This window comes from Garra rufa, chromosome 2 (genome assembly GCF_049309525.1).
Source record: "Garra rufa chromosome 2, GarRuf1.0, whole genome shotgun sequence".
Lineage (NCBI taxonomy): Eukaryota > Metazoa > Chordata > Actinopteri > Cypriniformes > Cyprinidae > Garra > Garra rufa.
Genome location: NC_133362.1, coordinates 3,613,511 through 3,630,826, shown reverse-complemented (window position 1 = coordinate 3,630,826; position 17,316 = coordinate 3,613,511). Strand labels below are relative to the sequence as shown.

The 17,316-nt window shown below is 33.1% G+C and overlaps 1 protein-coding gene across 1 annotated transcript; it reads left to right on the top strand.

Annotated features, from left to right (window-relative positions):
• The first annotated feature begins 2,576 nt into the window (after positions 1-2,576).
• Positions 2,577-16,962, top strand: LOC141325110 (placenta-specific protein 9-like). Its single transcript, XM_073833607.1, has 5 exons — positions 2,577-2,661; positions 2,740-2,807; positions 10,320-10,390; positions 16,244-16,408; positions 16,741-16,962. Exons 2-4 carry the CDS (start codon positions 2,747-2,749, stop codon positions 16,379-16,381), a joined length of 270 nt encoding a protein of 89 aa, XP_073689708.1. The 5' UTR covers positions 2,577-2,661; positions 2,740-2,746; the 3' UTR covers positions 16,382-16,408; positions 16,741-16,962.
• Positions 16,963-17,316: the final 354 nt, after the last annotated feature.

Below are 17,316 nucleotides of genomic sequence, written 5' to 3'. Positions count from 1 at the left end.
CAAATGAGACCAACATGCAATAGCCAATCAGCTTTCTGTTATTGGCGCGAGTCTCTCTCGGATTGCACCGCAGAAGTAAAATGGATTTAACTTTTTAGCTTTGGGGAAGTGCAAGTTTAGCGATACTTAGCTTGAAAAAACTGAATATAGGGCTTGGCTAAGGCCAGTTGCTAACAACTGTAGATTTTTTTCTCCCCCTGCGGAAGTTACTGGGTCTTCAGACAGAATCGCAGTAGCAGAATACAGGTCAAACTACCTTTTTCTGTATATAATGTTCTCAATAATAATAATAATAAATATAGGTCAAGCTAGCTGACCGCCAGCCTTGGAGATACTTTTAAAATGTTTTTTTTACTTGCCCGACCGAACAAACCGCCTGATTAAAACTGAAGTGACGAAAACAACAAGCATCGAAAGGCAAGAAAGATTCATATTTTAATACATTCAACGTAAACAGAAATTGATAATGGATCTTGTATTTCTGGTCTATTTGTGACATACTTTAAAACAAATTAATGTAACAGCACTCTAAAGAAACACACTGAGGTAAAAATTTCAAATGTATAGTTTATTTATAACATGATATAGTTCAGTAATATACCAAGTGAGCTTTTTGCTGAATATTCTCACAATTACAAATGTTACATTAATTTTAGCTCAATAAACAAGTAGTTAGTCAAGTAGTTACTTACATATTAGACAAAATATTTTCACTGTTTTGTTCTGTTTCACCAACAAAAATAGTTCCAAACAAGGATCGCAGCAGAAGCATTCTCCTAGCAACATTTTGCTATGATTCAGCGTTTTGATCGAATCAGTTGAAATAACTCGCTCATGAAGTGACTTACCGCCACCTGCTGGTAGTTTAGTGTGTTTAAAAGTATGCCTCCACCCAACATTTCTAATGTATATATTTGTAAATCAATAAATGTATTTAAAACATTAATCTCACTTTTAATTTTGCAGTGTAAATTGTGTAATCTCACTGCTAACAGCCATTTAGAATTTATTGATAAATTCATAAAATAAATTTCAAAGGTAATGCATACATTTCAAAAGTAAAAAAAAGGCCTTTATAAAGGTAAATCAAATATGCAGATTTAAGATGTAAAAGCTAATAGAGCACTGATGAAAATATTGCTTCAGAATTTTTTTTTTACATCAGATATTTCTAGTGGTACTTTTATGGGGATATTTTGTGTGGAATAGTATCTGCTGATATGAAAAGTTCACTGTATATCGTAGTAATAAATGTAATTTATGACAGCCATGAAATTGTGTTTACTTTTTACATTAAACACATTAAATATTACATATATGCATGTAATATAATATCTATTTCCATTACAGGTTTCGGTCTTAAATTTCATATAAGGTGGTATTAAAAAGGTCTTAAAAAGTCTTAAATTTCACTTGTTCATATCTGCAGAAACCCTGTAAATTGATATTGTTAGAAAATATTTAGATTTTGAATAAATGCTGTTATTATTTTATTCATCAGAGAATACTGAAAAAAGTATCACAGGTTCAAAAAAAATATTTGGTAGCACAACTGTTTTCAATTTTGATAAATCTAATAATAAATCAGTATATTAGAATGATTTCTGAAGGATCAGACACTGAAGCCTAGAGTAATGGCTGATGAAAAGTCAGCTTTACATCATAGGAAAAAAATATTTTAATGTATATTAAAACCATTATTTTATATTGTAACAACACTTTTTGATCAAATAAATGCTTGATGAGCATAAGAGACTTCTTTAAAAACATTACAAGTTATACTGATACTAAACTTTTGAGCAGCAGTTCACATCTTTCAGATGAAAAGCCATATTTGAGGTTAATGAATGCTAGGTGAGCATTTAGATGTCCTGCCCAATGTACTACAATATTACCACACAGACCAGCCGTTAACATTGACCTTATCGCCACTTTCTGTGGATTTTCTTTTTCTGTGACTAAACAACTAATATAATTTTGGTTGACCAAGCCTCTCCTCATCCACCAACAGTTAGTCGACTATTAGGGGGCAGCCCTAAAAAAAAAATTTAATTTGTAATTATTTAAAAAATTAAACTTACATAATTTTTTTAAATTATTTAAAACAAACACACTTACTGTGAAAGTGTAGCTGCATGGCATGTGACCATAAAGTGACATCAGAGAGTCGTAAACATATGAAAATGTTGTTCATTTCAGTAAATGTTTTGAGGCGTCAAGCTCAAATGAGTTTAGCTGATGAAAACGTTTGTGAATTGCTGGCTTCTGAGTCATGAGTCACAGTCTGTGGTTGAGTTTGTGTCTTTATGTTTCTGTGTGTTTGGCTTCAGTCCTGCTGGAGAGCGTGAAGCAGACCCACCCGCTCACACACACATTCACACACACACACACACACACACACACACACACACACACACACACACACACACACACACACACACTCACACACACATTCACACACACACACACACACACACACACACACACACACACACACACACACACACACACACACACACACACACACACACACACAGCCCTCCTCCTCCAGATACAGAACACTTTTGTTCTGTGTTTTCATCAGGAGTCTAGCAAATCGAGAGCGAGAGACAGCGTGACAGAAGAGACGCTTCCACAGACACTCCAGAGCTGAAGTCAAAGGTGAGAGTGAGCTTCTGCTGATCATTCTGTTGGTTTCTCACCAGTGTTTGTGACAGACGTCACGTCTCTCTCCCGCAGGTCTGTCATGGGCCGCTGGTCGACACGTGCGGCTCTTCTGATGCTTCTCATTGGTCAGATTTGCGCAGGTAAGACGCCGGATTGGCTGAAGGTCATCGTGAGTCGTGTTTGATAGAGGACTGTCTGTAGTTTATGAGTTTGATACACAGTCACTGTCTTTGAGGATCTAATGGTGTTTTCAGACGGTTCTCAGGGACTTTTGTAAATCTGAGCCTCTGTGTGTGTGTGACTAGAACATCTGGTTCTGATTTGGCATGTGTTCAGACTGACAGAACCCCACAAACACATGAGATTTCACACATGAACTGCTGGAGTTCATCCAGAACCCTGCGGCGCATCTGTATCAGCGGATCTTCAGTGTCGGTGAGGGAGGATCATTTGTGTGAGATGACGTGATCAGCAGAGGTGATTAGCATGATGTGTGTGATCTCACGCTCGTGGAATGAACACACACACACATGCTCTTGTTTTCTCTTTTTATTGGCTCAGGAAACTCTCCATCAAGCCCAGAGTTGAACTAAATGAATGTGTGGCATTAGTGCTTCATCAGCAGTTAAAGGGGCCGTTCATCCTCAAAACATCATTCTGTCATCATTCACTCTCCTGATGTCACTCAAACCTGTATGACTTTCTTTAGTCTTCTTCAATGTTTATTAATTTTTCACGATGGCGTTTTAGTGCCATGTTAAAAAAATCAAAGATGAGATTAAAGTCGTAATATTTTAAGAATAAAGTCGAAATATTACGAGAATAAGGTTGAAATATTACAAGACTAAAGGCGAAATACTATCAGAATGAAGTCGAAATATTATGAGATTAAAGTCGAAATACTATGAGAATAAAGTCGAAATACTACGAGAGTAAAGTCAAAATACTACGAGAGTATAGTCGAAATACTATGAGAATAAAGTTGGAATACTATGAGAATAAGTCTGAATACTACGAGAGTAAAGTCAGAATACTATGAGAATAAAGTCGAAATACTATGAGAGTATAGTCGAAATACAAGAGAGTATAGTCAGAATACTACGAGATTGACGTCGAAATACTACCAGAGTAAAGTCAGAAAATTACGAGAATAAAGTCGGAATACTACGAGAGTAAAGTTGGAATACTACCAGAGTAAAGTCAGAAAATTACGAGAATAAAGTCGAAATATTATGAGATTAAAGTCGAAATGCTACAAGAGTAAAGTCAAAATACTACGTGAATAAAGTTGGAATACTATGAGAGTAAAGTCGGAATACTACGAGATTGACGTCGAAATACTATCAGAGTAAAGTCAGAAAATTACGAGAATAAAGTCGGAATACTACAAGAGTAAAGTCTGAATACTACAAGAGTAAAGTCGGAATACTACGAGAGTAAAGTCGGAATACTACGAGAGTAAAGTCGGAATACTACAAGAGTAAAGTCGGAATACTACAAGAGTAAAGTCGGAATACTACGAGAATAAAGTCGGAATACTACGAGAGTAAAGTCGGAACACTACAAGAGTAAAGTCAGAATACTACGAGAGTAAAGTCGGAATACTACGAGAATAAAGTCGGAATACTACGAGAGTAAAGTTGGAATACTACAAGAGTAAAGTCGGAATACTACGAGAGTAAAGTCGGAATACTACAAGAGTAAAGTCGGAATACTACGAGAGTAAAGTCGGAATACTACGAGAGTAAAGTCGGAATACTACGAGATTGACGTCGAAATACTATCAGAGTAAAGTCAGAAAATTACGAGAATAAAGTCGGAATACTACAAGAGTATAAAGTCGGAATACTACGAGAGTAAAGTCGGAATACTACGAGATTGACGTTGAAATACTCAGATTGAAGTCAAAATACTACCAGTGTAAAGTCATAAAATTACGAGAATAAAGTCGGAATTCTACGAAAGTAAAGTCGGAATTCTACGAGAGTAAAGTCGGAATACTACGAGAGTAAAGTCGGAATACTACGAGATTTACGTTGAAATACTCAGATTGAAGTCAAAATACTACCAGTGTAAAGTCATAAAATTACGAGAATAAAGTCGGAATTCTACGAAAGTAAAGTCGGAATTCTACTAGAGTACAGTCGGAATACTACGAGAGTAAAGTCGGAATACTACGAGAGTAAAGTCGGAATACTACGAGATTGACGTTGAAATACTCAGATTGAAGTCGAAATACTACCAGTGTAAAGTCAGAAAATTACGAGAATAAAGTCGGAATTCTACGAGAGTAAAGTCGGAATACTACGAGAGTAAAGTCGGAATACTACGCGAATAAAGTCGGAATACTACGAGATTGACGTTGAAATACTATCAGAGTAAAGTCAGAAAATTACGAGAATAAAGTCGGAATACTACAAGAGTATAAAGTCGGAATACTACGAGAGTAAATTCGGAATACTACGAGAGTAAAGTCGGAATACTACGAGAGTAAAGTCGGAATACTACGAGAGTAAAGTCGGAATACTACGAGATTGACGTTGAAATACTCAGATTGAAGTCAAAATACTACCAGTGTAAAGTCATAAAATTACGAGAATAAAGTCGGAATTCTACGAAAGTAAAGTCGGAATTCTACTAGAGTACAGTCGGAATACTACGAGAGTAAAGTCGGAATACTACGAGATTGACGTTGAAATACTCAGATTGAAGTCGAAATACTACCAGTGTAAAGTCATAAAATTACGAGAATAAAGTTGGAATTCTACGAGAGTAAAGTCGGAATACTACTAGAGTACAGTCGGAATACTACTAGAGTAAAGTCGGAATACTACGAGATTGACGTCGAAATACTACGAGATTGAAGTCGAAATACTACCAGTGTAAAGTCAGAAAATTACGAGAATAAAGTCGGAATTCTACGAGAGTAAAGTCGGAATACTACGAGAGTAAAGTCGGAATACTACGCGAATAAAGTTGGAATACTACGAGATTGACGTTGAAATACTCAGATTGAAGTCAAAATACTACCAGTGTAAAGTCATAAAATTACGAGAATAAAGTCGGAATTCTACGAGAGTAAAGTCGGAATACTACGAGAGTAAAGTCGGAATACTACGCGAATAAAGTCGGAATACTACGAGATTGACGTTGAAATACTCAGATTGAAGTCGAAATACTACCAGTGTAAAGTCAGAAAATTACGAGAATAAAGTTGGAATTCTACGAGAATAAAGTCACAATACCAGGAGAGTATAGTCGAAATACTGCGGGAGTATAGTCGAAATACTACGAGAATAAAGTCGAAATACTACAAAAGTAAAGCGAAATACTACTAGAGTAAAGTCGGAATACTACGAGATTGACGTCGAAATACTACGAGAATAAAGTCACAATACTATGAGAGTATAGTCGAAATACTGCGGGAGTAAAGTCGGAATACTACGAGATTGACGTCGAAATACTACGAGATTGAAGTCGAAATACTACTAGAGTAAAGTCGGAATATTACGAGATTGACGTTGAAATACTACGAGATTGAAGTCGAAATACTACGAGATTGAAGTCGAAATACTACCAGTGTAAAGTCAGAAAATTATGAGAATAAAGTCGGAATGAGAATAAAGTCGGAATACTACGAGAATAAAGTCGGAATACAAAGAGAATAAAGTCACAATACTACGAGAGTATAGTTGAAATACTACGGGAGTAAAGTCAAAATACTACGAGAGTAAAGTCACATTACTACGAGATATACGTCGAAATACAGCGAGAATAAACTCGGATACTATAAGAATAAAGTCTAAATGTTTCAAGAGTTTAAATCGTAGAAATTAAAGTTATAATATTTTGAGAGTATAGCCTACTGTATATTGCGAATGCAAAGGCCCGGATTGAGAGCACCGGGAGAAGTTGCCAGGCCACCTAAATTTATTTGAATATTGTTGAATATACTCTCAAAATATTATATAATTAATCTTGTAATTGCTACGAATTAATTATCATAGTTTTGACTTCTCGAAACATTTACACTTTATTCTTGGAACATTTACACTTTATTCTTGTAATTTAAAACTTTATTTTTGAAACATTTCATCTTTATTCACATAATATTTAAACTTAATTCTCGCAATTTCGTCTTTATTCTGGAAATATTTTGACTTTATTCTTATAGTAATTTGACTTTATTCTTGTATTATTTCGAATTCTCGTAATTTAAAAAAAAAAATTACGTGGCACTAAAACTCGTAGTTTTTATATGAACAATGGGAAAAAAATTTGATAAAATTTCTAATGACAAACATCATAATTTTTAAGGTTTCGTTGGTAACACTTTACAATAAGGTTCATTAGTTAACATTAGTTAAAACATTAGTTAACATGAATTAATAATGAACTGCACTTATTCAGCATTTATTAATCTTTGTTAATGTTAATTTCAGCATTTACTAATACATTATTAAAATCTTGTTAACATTAGTTAATGCAGCGTGAACTAACATGAACAATGAACAACTGTATTTTCGTTAACTAACGTTAATGAAGATTAGTAAATACAGTAACAAATGTATTGCTCATGGTTAGTTCATGTTAGTTAGTACATTAACTAATGTTTAATTAATGAACCTTATTGTAAAGTGTTACCGTTTTGTTTACTGTATTAAACTGTATTGGTCTTGATGTAATTGTTTACTTGATGTTTTTAACTATTTATTTTAATTGTGTTGTAGCACTTTGACGATTAGAAAGGTGCTTTGTAAATAAAACCTATTATTGTTCTCAAAATATCAGAACTTGTGCACAGGTGGTATTTTAATGATGCTTCTTTTGTGTTCTGAAGACGAAGAAAGTCATACGGGTTTTAAACGACATGAAGGCCAGAAAATAATAGATTTTTGGGTGAACTTTCATGAAGACACGACAACATGGACATGAATGAACCAAAACTATAAAAATATTTTAGCACATCAAGTTAAACTGAATTTCTCATGGTGTTTTCTGAGCTGCCTGTGAGTCATGAGAAGCTCAGATTTGTGAACCTTGAAGAGCAGATGAACTGACGTCAGATCAGCTGCTGGAGGCCGATGGAGAAAGGCGTGTGTTTAACAGCGAACATCCTGCAGCACTTACAGAGAAGATCTATTAAAATGCTGCTCACGACAGGATGTTAAATGCAAAAACATCAAAGACTGCGGAGGTGGGAATCCTGCGGGAAAACTGTTATGAAACATAACGAGCCCTGAGAGCGGAAACACTCCTGTAAAAGCTGCGTGAGACACGTGTGTGTGTGTGTGTGTGTGTGTGTGTGTGTGTGTGTGTGTGTGTGCAAGTGTGTGTTTACCTGGTATTCTCTATGTTATGGGCAACCAAATAGTAATAGAATTGCAGTACCAGTAAATTTTGTCCTTGTGGAGATATTTTTTTAGGTCCCTATGAGGTTTACATCTTGCAGTTTTTGACTTTTTCCCTTTAAATTTTTAGTTTACATCTTGCAAATTTGTGAAAAACGTTTGATGCTTTCCTCATCTAAATTCTGAGTTTATATCCTGTGTGTGACTGTGTGCATGTGTTTTAGGTTACATCTTTCAAATTTGTGACTTTCACCCTCTAAATTCTGAGTTTACACCTTGCAAATTTGCGACTTTTTCCCCTCTAAATTCTGAGTTTAGTTTACTTTTTTTTTTTTTTTTTACTTTCCCCCACTAAATCCCGATTTTATATCCTGTGTGTGACTGTGTGCATGTGTTTTAGGTTACATCTTTCTTATTTGTGACTTTCACCCTCTAAATTCTGAGTTTACACCTTGCAAATTTGCGACTTTTTCCCCTCTAAATTCTGAGTTTAGTTTACTTTTTTTTTTTTTTTACTTTCCCCCACTAAATCCCGATTTTATATCCTGTGTGTGACTGTGTGCATGTGTTTTAGGTTACATCTTTCTTATTTGTGACTTGTGAGTTTATATCTTGAAAATCTGTGACGTTTTTTAAATTCTGAGTTTTTTTTTTTTCAAATGTGTGACTTTTCCCCCTCTAAATTTGCCTCTTGTAGTTTTTGACACTTTTGTGTTCTAAATTCTGAGTATTTTTATTATTTTTTTGTCTGTTAAATTCTGAGTTTACATCCTGCAAATTTGTGACTTTTCCCCTCTAAATTCTGTTTACACCTTGCAAATTTGTGACTTTTTCCCCTATAATTCTGAGTTTAAATAGTTTTTTTTTTACTTTTCCCCCACTAAATTCTGAGTTTATATTGTGTGTATGACTGTGTATGTGTATGTGTGCATGTGTTTAGTTTACATTTTGCAAATTTGTGGAAAACATTTGACATTTTTGTCCTATAAATTCTGAGTTTACATCTTGCAGTTTTTGATTTTTCCCTCTAAATTCTGTTTACGTCTTGCAAATATGACTTTTTTCTTTCTAAATGTGAGTTTGTTTTTCAAATGTGTGACTTTTCCCCCTCTGAATTCCAAGTTTGCATCTTGTAGTTTTTTGACACTTTTGTGCTCTAAATTCTGAGTTTAAATATTGTTTTACTGAGTTTATATCTTGTGTGTGACTGTGTATGTGTCTGTTTATGTGTGTATGCATGTGTTTTAGTTTACATCTTGCAAATCTGTGACTTTCACCTTCTAAATTCTGAGTTTATTTCTTGAAAAATTGAGTTTACATGTTGCATTCTTTATTATTTTTGTTTGTTAAATTCTGAGTTTACATCTTCCAACTTTGTAATTCTTTCCTTCTAAACTGAGTTTGTCTTGCAAATGTGTGAATTCTGTTTGCATCTTGTAGTTTTTTTGTCCTCTAAATTCTGAGTTTACAACTTGTAGTTTGAGTTTCCCCCTTTAAATACACATTTTAAATAATGTTTTTTTTACCCCCTCCCCCCCCCCCCTCTAATTTTTATATCCTGTGTGTGACTGTGTATGTGTGCATGTGTTTTAGTTTACATCTTACAAATTTGACATCTTGCAGGGGGAAAAAAATCAGAGTTTACAACTTGTAGTTTGACTTTTTCCCCTTTAAATTCTAAGTTTGAGTTTTTATCTTTGAAATTTGTGACTTTTTTGTCCTGTAAATTCTGAGTGTATATCTTGAGAATTAGTGACTTTTTTGTTCTCAAAATTCTCAGTTTACATCTTGCAAATTTCTGAGTTTAAATCTTGTTTTATTTATTTATTTATTTATTTAACTTTTCCCACTCTAAATTTAGAGTTGAAATCTTGTGTTACTGTGTATTTGTGTGTGCATGTGTTTATTTACTTTTATTTAAAATTTTTGACTTTCCCCCTTTAAATTCTGAGTTTATATCTTGAAAAACAATTTTCTTAGAATTCAGAGAAAGGAAAGTCACATTTGAAAAACTCAGAATTTATAAGTTTGCATCTTGTAGTTTTTGACACTTTTGTCCTCTAAATTCTTAGTTTACATCTTGTATTTTTTTTATATATATTTTTTGTCTGTTATATCTTGCAAATTTGTGACTTTTCCCCCTCTAAATTCTGACTTTATATCTTGTGTGTGTGTGTGTGTGTGTGTGTGTGTGTGGTGTGTGTGTGTGTGTGTGTGTGTGTGTGTGTGTGTGTGTGTGTGTGTGTGTGTGTGTGTGTGTGTGTGTGTGTGTGTGTGTGTGTGTGTGTGTGTGTGTAACAGAGACGAGCAGCAGCTCAAACGCCTGTCAGGATCAGAACGCTCTTCATGACCGGATGGACGTCGTAGAGAAGGTGACGTCACTGAAGCAGCTCAGCATCATCAGATCTCCATCAGCGTTTAATCAGACTCAAAGTCTCTCTTAAGGCAATTTGAGGAAAGACACGCGTCACGTGAGCTCTGTTAATGCCGGCGTGTCCTTTACCTCTGGCTGATCACATGTGTCTGGTCACTCGCTCTTGGAAATCTTTCTGATTTCTTTCAGCATTAATCAAACACTTCACTTTACTTCTTGACTTCATCTTATCGTCTATTCCTCCTCAGTTTTTTTTTCCTCATTGTTTCATTGTATATTTTTTTGTTATGTCTTCATCTTCATCATATTTCTTTTCACTCTAAATTATAAGTTTGCATCTTGTAGTTTTTCACTTTTTTTGTCCTTCACATCAGAGTTTACAATCTTGCATATTTGTGACTTTTTTCCTTCTAAATTCTGAGCTTACATCTTGGATGTTTGTGACTTTTTTCCCCTCTAAATTCTGAGTTTATATTTTGTAGTTTTTAACTTTCCGCTCGTAATTCTTTAGTAGAAGTCTTTTAAGCTTTGACTTTTTCGTCCTTTAAATTCTACGTTTACATCTTGCAAATGTAAATGAGTTTATATCTTAAATAATTGTGACTTTTTTGTCCTTTAAATTCTGAGTTTACATCTTGTAGTTTCAGAATTTTCCCCACTAAATTCTGAGTTTACATCTTGCAAATTTGTGGAAAACATTTTACATTTTTGTAGTATCAATTCTCAGTTTACGTCTTTAAAGTTTATGAATTGCAAATTTGTAACCTTTTTCCTTCTAAATTCTAAATTTAAATCTTGCAAATTTGTGACTTTTTTTTTTTTTTACAACTTGTAGTTTTTAACTTTACCCCTTTTAGTTTTAAATCTTGCAAACTTGTGAGTTTTTTCCCTCTACACTCTGAGCTTACATCTTTTAGGTTTTGACTTTTTTCATGCACTAAATTCTACTTGCATATTTGTGACCTTTTTGCCTTTAAATTCTGAGTTTACATCTTGCAAATGTATGACTTTTTTTCTTCTAAATTCTGAGATGTAAACTCATAATTTAGAGGACAAAAAAGTAAAAAACTACTGGACACAGAATTCAGAGGGATAAAGTCACTAATTTGCAAGATGTAAACTCATAATTTTGAGGGAAAAAAGTAAAAAAGTTGTAAACTCAGAATTTAGAGGACAAAAAAGTCATACATTTGCCAGATGTAAACTCTTAGTTTTTATTACTTTTTTTCCTCTAAATTCTTAGTTGTAAACTCCGAATTTAGAAGGAAAATGTCATAAATTTGCAAGATGTAAACTTGTAGTTTTTTAATTTTTTCTCTCTAAATTTGGAGTTTACAACATGTAGTTTTTTACTTTTTTACCTCCAAAATTGGAGTTTACATCTTGCAAATGTCTTTTTTCCCTCTAAATTCGGAGTTTACAACTTGTAGTTTTTTACTTTTTTTACTTCAAAATTGTAGTTTACATCTTGCAAATGTATGGCTTTTTTCCCTCTAAATTCGGAGTTTACAACTTGTAGTTTTTGACTTTTTTCCTTCAAAATTGTAGTTTACATCTTGCAAATGTATGACTTTTTTCCCCTCTAAATTTGGAGTTTACAACTTGTAGTTTTTTACTTTTTTCTCTCTAAATTCGGAGTTTACAACTTGTAGTTTTTTACTTTTTTCTCTCTAAATTCAGAGTTTACAACTTGTAGTTTTTTACTCTTGCAAATGTATAACTTTTTTCCCTCCACAATTGGAGTTTACAACTTGTAGTTTTTTACTCTTGCAAATGTATGACTTTTTTTTCCTCCAAAATTCGGAGTTTACATCTTGCAAATGTATGACATTTTTCCCTCCAAAATTGTAGTTTACATCTTGCAAATGTATGACTTTTTTCCCTCCAAAATTGTAGTTTACATCTTGCAAATGTATGACTTTTTCCCCTCTAAATTCGGAGTTTACAACTTGTAGTTTTTTACTTTTTTCTCTCTAAATTCAGAGTTTACAACTTGTAGTTTTTTACTCTTGCAAATGTATAACTTTTTTCCCTCCACAATTGGAGTTTACAACTTGTAGTTTTTTACTCTTGCAAATGTATGACTTTTTTTTTCCTCCAAAATTCGGAGTTTACATCTTGCAAATGTATGACTTTTTTCCCTCCAAAATTGTAGTTTACATCTTGCAAATGTATGACTTTTTTCCCTTCAAAATTGGAGTTTACAACTTGCAAATGTATGACTTTTTTCCCTCCAAAATTGTAGTTTACATCTTGCAAATGTATGACTTTTTTCCCTTCAAAATTGGAGTTTACAACTTGTAGTTTTTTACTTTTTTCTCTCTAAATTCAGAGTTTACAACTTGTAGTTTTTTACTCTTGCAAATGTATAACTTTTTTCCCTCCACAATTGGAGTTTACAACTTGTAGTTTTTTACTCTTGCAAATGTATGACTTTTTTTTCCTCCAAAATTCGGAGTTTACATCTTGCAAATGTATGACTTTTTTCCCTCCAAAATTGTAGTTTACATCTTGCAAATGTATGACTTTTTTCCCTCCAAAATTGTAGTTTACATCTTGCAAATGTATGACTTTTTCCCCTCTAAATTCGGAGTTTACAACTTGTAGTTTTTTACTTTTTTCTCTCTAAATTCAGAGTTTACAACTTGTAGTTTTTTACTCTTGCAAATGTATAACTTTTTTCCCTCCACAATTGGAGTTTACAACTTGTAGTTTTTTACTCTTGCAAATGTATGACTTTTTTTTTCCTCCAAAATTCGGAGTTTACATCTTGCAAATGTATGACTTTTTTCCCTCCAAAATTGTAGTTTACATCTTGCAAATGTATGACTTTTTTCCCTTCAAAATTGGAGTTTACAACTTGCAAATGTATGACTTTTTTCCCTCCAAAATTGTAGTTTACATCTTGCAAATGTATGACTTTTTTCCCTTCAAAATTGGAGTTTACAACTTGTAGTTTTTTACTTTTTTCTCTCTAAATTCAGAGTTTACAACTTGTAGTTTTTTACTCTTGCAAATGTATAACTTTTTTCCCTCCACAATTGGAGTTTACAACTTGTAGTTTTTTACTCTTGCAAATGTATGACTTTTTTTTCCTCCAAAATTCGGAGTTTACATCTTGCAAATGTATGACTTTTTTCCCTCCAAAATTGTAGTTTACATCTTGCAAATGTATGACTTTTTTCCCTCCAAAATTGTAGTTTACATCTTGCAAATGTATGACTTTTTCCCCTCTAAATTCGGAGTTTACAACTTGTAGTTTTTTACTTTTTTCTCTCTAAATTCAGAGTTTACAACTTGTAGTTTTTTACTCTTGCAAATGTATAACTTTTTTCCCTCCACAATTGGAGTTTACAACTTGTAGTTTTTTACTCTTGCAAATGTATGACTTTTTTTTTCCTCCAAAATTCGGAGTTTACATCTTGCAAATGTATGACTTTTTTCCCTCCAAAATTGTAGTTTACATCTTGCAAATGTATGACTTTTTTCCCTTCAAAATTGCAGTTTACAACTTGCAAATGTATGACTTTTTTCCCTCCAAAATTGTAGTTTACATCTTGCAAATGTATGACTTTTTTCCCTCCAAAATTGTAGTTTACATCTTGCAAATGTATGACTTTTTTCCCTCCAAAATTCGGAGTTTACATCTTGCAAATGTATGACTTTTTTCCCTCCAAAATTGTAGTTTACATCTTGCAAATGTATGACTTTTTTCCCTCCAAAATTGGAGTTTACATCTTGCAAATGTATGACTTTTTTCCCTCCAAAATTGTAGTTTACATCTTGCAAATGTATGACTTTTTTCCCTCTAAATTCGGAGTTTACAACTTGTAGTTTTCTACTTTTTTCTCTCTAAATTCAGTTTACAACTTGTAGGTTTTTACATTTTTCCCTCCAAAATTGGAGTTTACATCTTGCAAATGTATGACTTTTTTCTCTCCAAAATTGTAGTTTACATCTTGCAAATGTATGACTTTTTTCCCTCCAAAATTCGGAGTTTACATCTTGCAAATGTATGACTTTTTTCCCTCCAAAATTGTAGTTTACATCTTGCAAATGTATGGCTTTTTTCCCTCTAAATATGCAGTTTACAACTTGTAGTTTTCTACTTTTTTCTCTCTAAATTCGGAGTTTACAACTTGTAGTTTTTTACTTTTGCAAATGTATGACTTTTTTCTCTCCAAAATTCGGAGTTTACATCTTGCAAATGTATGACTTTTTTCCCTCCAAAATTGTAGTTTACATCTTGCAAATGTATGACTTTTTTCCCTCTAAATTCGGAGTTTAGAACGTGTCGTTTTTTTTTATTTTTCCCTCCAAAATTGTAGTTTACATCTTGCAAATGTATGACTTTTTCCCCTCCAAAATTGTAGTTTACATCTTGCAAATGTATTTTTTTCCCTCCAAAATTGTAGTTTACATCTTGCAAATGTATGACTTTTTCCCCTCTAAAATTGGAGTTTACATCTTGCAAATGTATTTTTTTCCCTCCAAAATTGTAGTTTACATCTTGCAAATATATGACTTTTTCCCCTCCAAAATTGGAGTTTACAACTTGTAGTTTTTTACTCTTGCAAATGTATGACTTTTCCCCCTCCAAAATTGGAGTTTACATCTTGCAAATATATGACTTTTTTCTCTCTAAATTCGGAGTTTACAACTTGTAGTTTTTTACTTTTTTCCCTCCAAAATTGTAGTTTAAATCTTGCAAATGTATGACTTTTTTCCCTCAAAAAATTGTAGTTTACATCTTGCAAATGTTTTTTTTTCTCCAAAATTGTAGTTTACATCTTGCAAATGTATTAATTTTTTTCCCTCCAAAATTGTAGTTTACATCTTGCAAATGTTTTTTTTCTCCAAAATTGTAGTTTACATCTTGCAAATGTATGACTTTTTCCCCTCCAAAATTGTAGTTTACATCTTGCAAATGTATGACTTTTTTCCCCTCAACAAAAATTGTTGTTTACATCTTGCAAATGTTTTTTTTCTCCAAAATTGTAGTTTACATCTTGCAAATGTATTAATTTTTTTTCCTCCAAAATTGTAGTTTACATCTTGCAAATGTATGACTTTTTTCCCTCTAAATTCGGAGTTTACAAATTGCAAATGTATGACTTTTTTCCCTCCAAAATTGTAGTTTACATCTTGCAAATGTATGAATTTTTTCCCTCTAAATTCGGAGTTTACATCTTGTAGTTTTTTACATTTTTCCCTCCAAAATTGTAGTTTACATCTTGCAAATGTATGACTTTTTTCCCTTCAAAATTGTAGTTTACAACTTGTAGTTTTCTATTTTTCTCTCTCTAAATTCGGAGTTTACAACTTGTAGTTTTTTTTTACTTTTTCTCTCTAAATTCGGAGTTTACAACTTGTAGTTTTTGACTTTTTTCCCTCCAAAATTGGAGTTTACATCTTGCAAACGTATGACTTTTTTCCCTCCAAAATTGTAGTTTACATCTTGCAAAAGTCAAAAAACTACAAGTAAACTCAGAATTCAGAGGGAAAAAGTCACTAATTTGCAAGATTTAAACTCAGAATTCAGAGTTTACATGTAACAGCTCAGAACTTTTTTTTTGGTTCTCTAATTTCTGAGTTTACATCGTGATATGAAATGGCTTCATAGGGATGTGCTTAAAAATCTGAGTTTTCACTTAAATATTTACATAAATCTTTTCTTTAAACCAAATATTTTCTTGTTTAATTTTCCCTTTTGGGTGAAATATGACATGGACATTTAATTTCTGAGAAATTTCATTATGATCAACATTTTGCTCTTTTCACTGTAAACAGTTTTATGTGTAGAAGTGTCTTCACTGTCCACTCTCATGGTTGTTTGTGTGTGTTTGGTCAGCGGGTGGAGGACACTCTTCAGAAGCTGGAGGCTGAACTGGCTTTTCTGCTGGACGCCGTCGAGGCCCCTGAGTGGAGCCCCCTGCTGGACAAACCCATCACCGACATACTGGACGAGCCGCCGGCACCAGACTCATGAGAGGATGCTGATGATCATCAGAGGAGAGTGTGTGTGTTATGTTAACCAGTAACCTGTTAAGATTATTCAATTTTTATGTAGCAAATAAGGACTCTTTTTTTTTTAAACCACAATTTTCACCCAATAAAATATTTTAGAGCTTTGCATAAATAGATGATGCATACTTGTTCATCTCGATGAACCTGAATGTATGATTTTACTAAGTACTTTTTCATATAGTACTTTACCAAAAAAAACTAGATTTTCTTTATAGAATAAAATGTGCTTATCATAAAAATAACATTACAATACAAATAATAATAACTATTTTTTTTATATGAAAAATGTAACTTCTTAACTTTTTCTTCTTTTAATTTCAGGTTGAAATATGGTCCAGATATTGATGAGATCGCACACAACAATTACAGGACGGAGCAGATCATATAGTTCTGCTCCTATAATGAGTCAAAACAGGGTTTTTCTTAAAAGCTTTTCACATTAAAATTTAATAGCTCATTTATACCTTTTATCTGAGTGTCAGTGTTTCATTCCAGTGGAGACGATTTTAACATGATCAATGATCTTTTAAAAATTCCTCTTCTTCCTTCAAAAAAAACTTCTAAAAAAACGTTTTGGTCATAGAAACCTTTTCCCTATTGTTTTTGGGAGAAGAGAAAAAAAATAAAGAAAGAGTTTAAGAGAAAAACTTGACACAAATTGTGAGAGAAAAATTCAGAGGCAGAGAGAAAAAGAAACTTTGTTTTGTTTTCTATAAAGACATGACTGATGTCATGTTACTGAAACTAAAACTGAGAATGAGCTTTTAGTGACTTTCTGAATGATTTGTAGTGAAATGTTTCTTTCTTCTGTGTGTTTGTGTCGTGTTCATCAGCAGATGGTTATAATCTGAGCAGATGGAGGGAGAACATGTTTACATAGAAGCAGGAAACAAACAT

What these genes read in the sequence shown, in the direction of transcription:
- LOC141325110 (XM_073833607.1), top strand. Translation starts at nt 2,747, where the DNA reads ATGGGCCGCTGGTCGACACGTGCGGCTCTTCTGATGCTTCTCATTGGT. An exon ending in CATTGGTCAGATTTGCGCAG is followed by an intron (nt 2,808 to 10,319) that starts GTAAGACGCCGG and finishes TGTGTGTAACAG; the next exon opens with AGACGAGCAGCAGCTCAAAC. An exon ending in GGATGGACGTCGTAGAGAAG is followed by an intron (nt 10,391 to 16,243) that starts GTGACGTCACTG and finishes GTGTTTGGTCAG; the next exon opens with CGGGTGGAGGACACTCTTCA.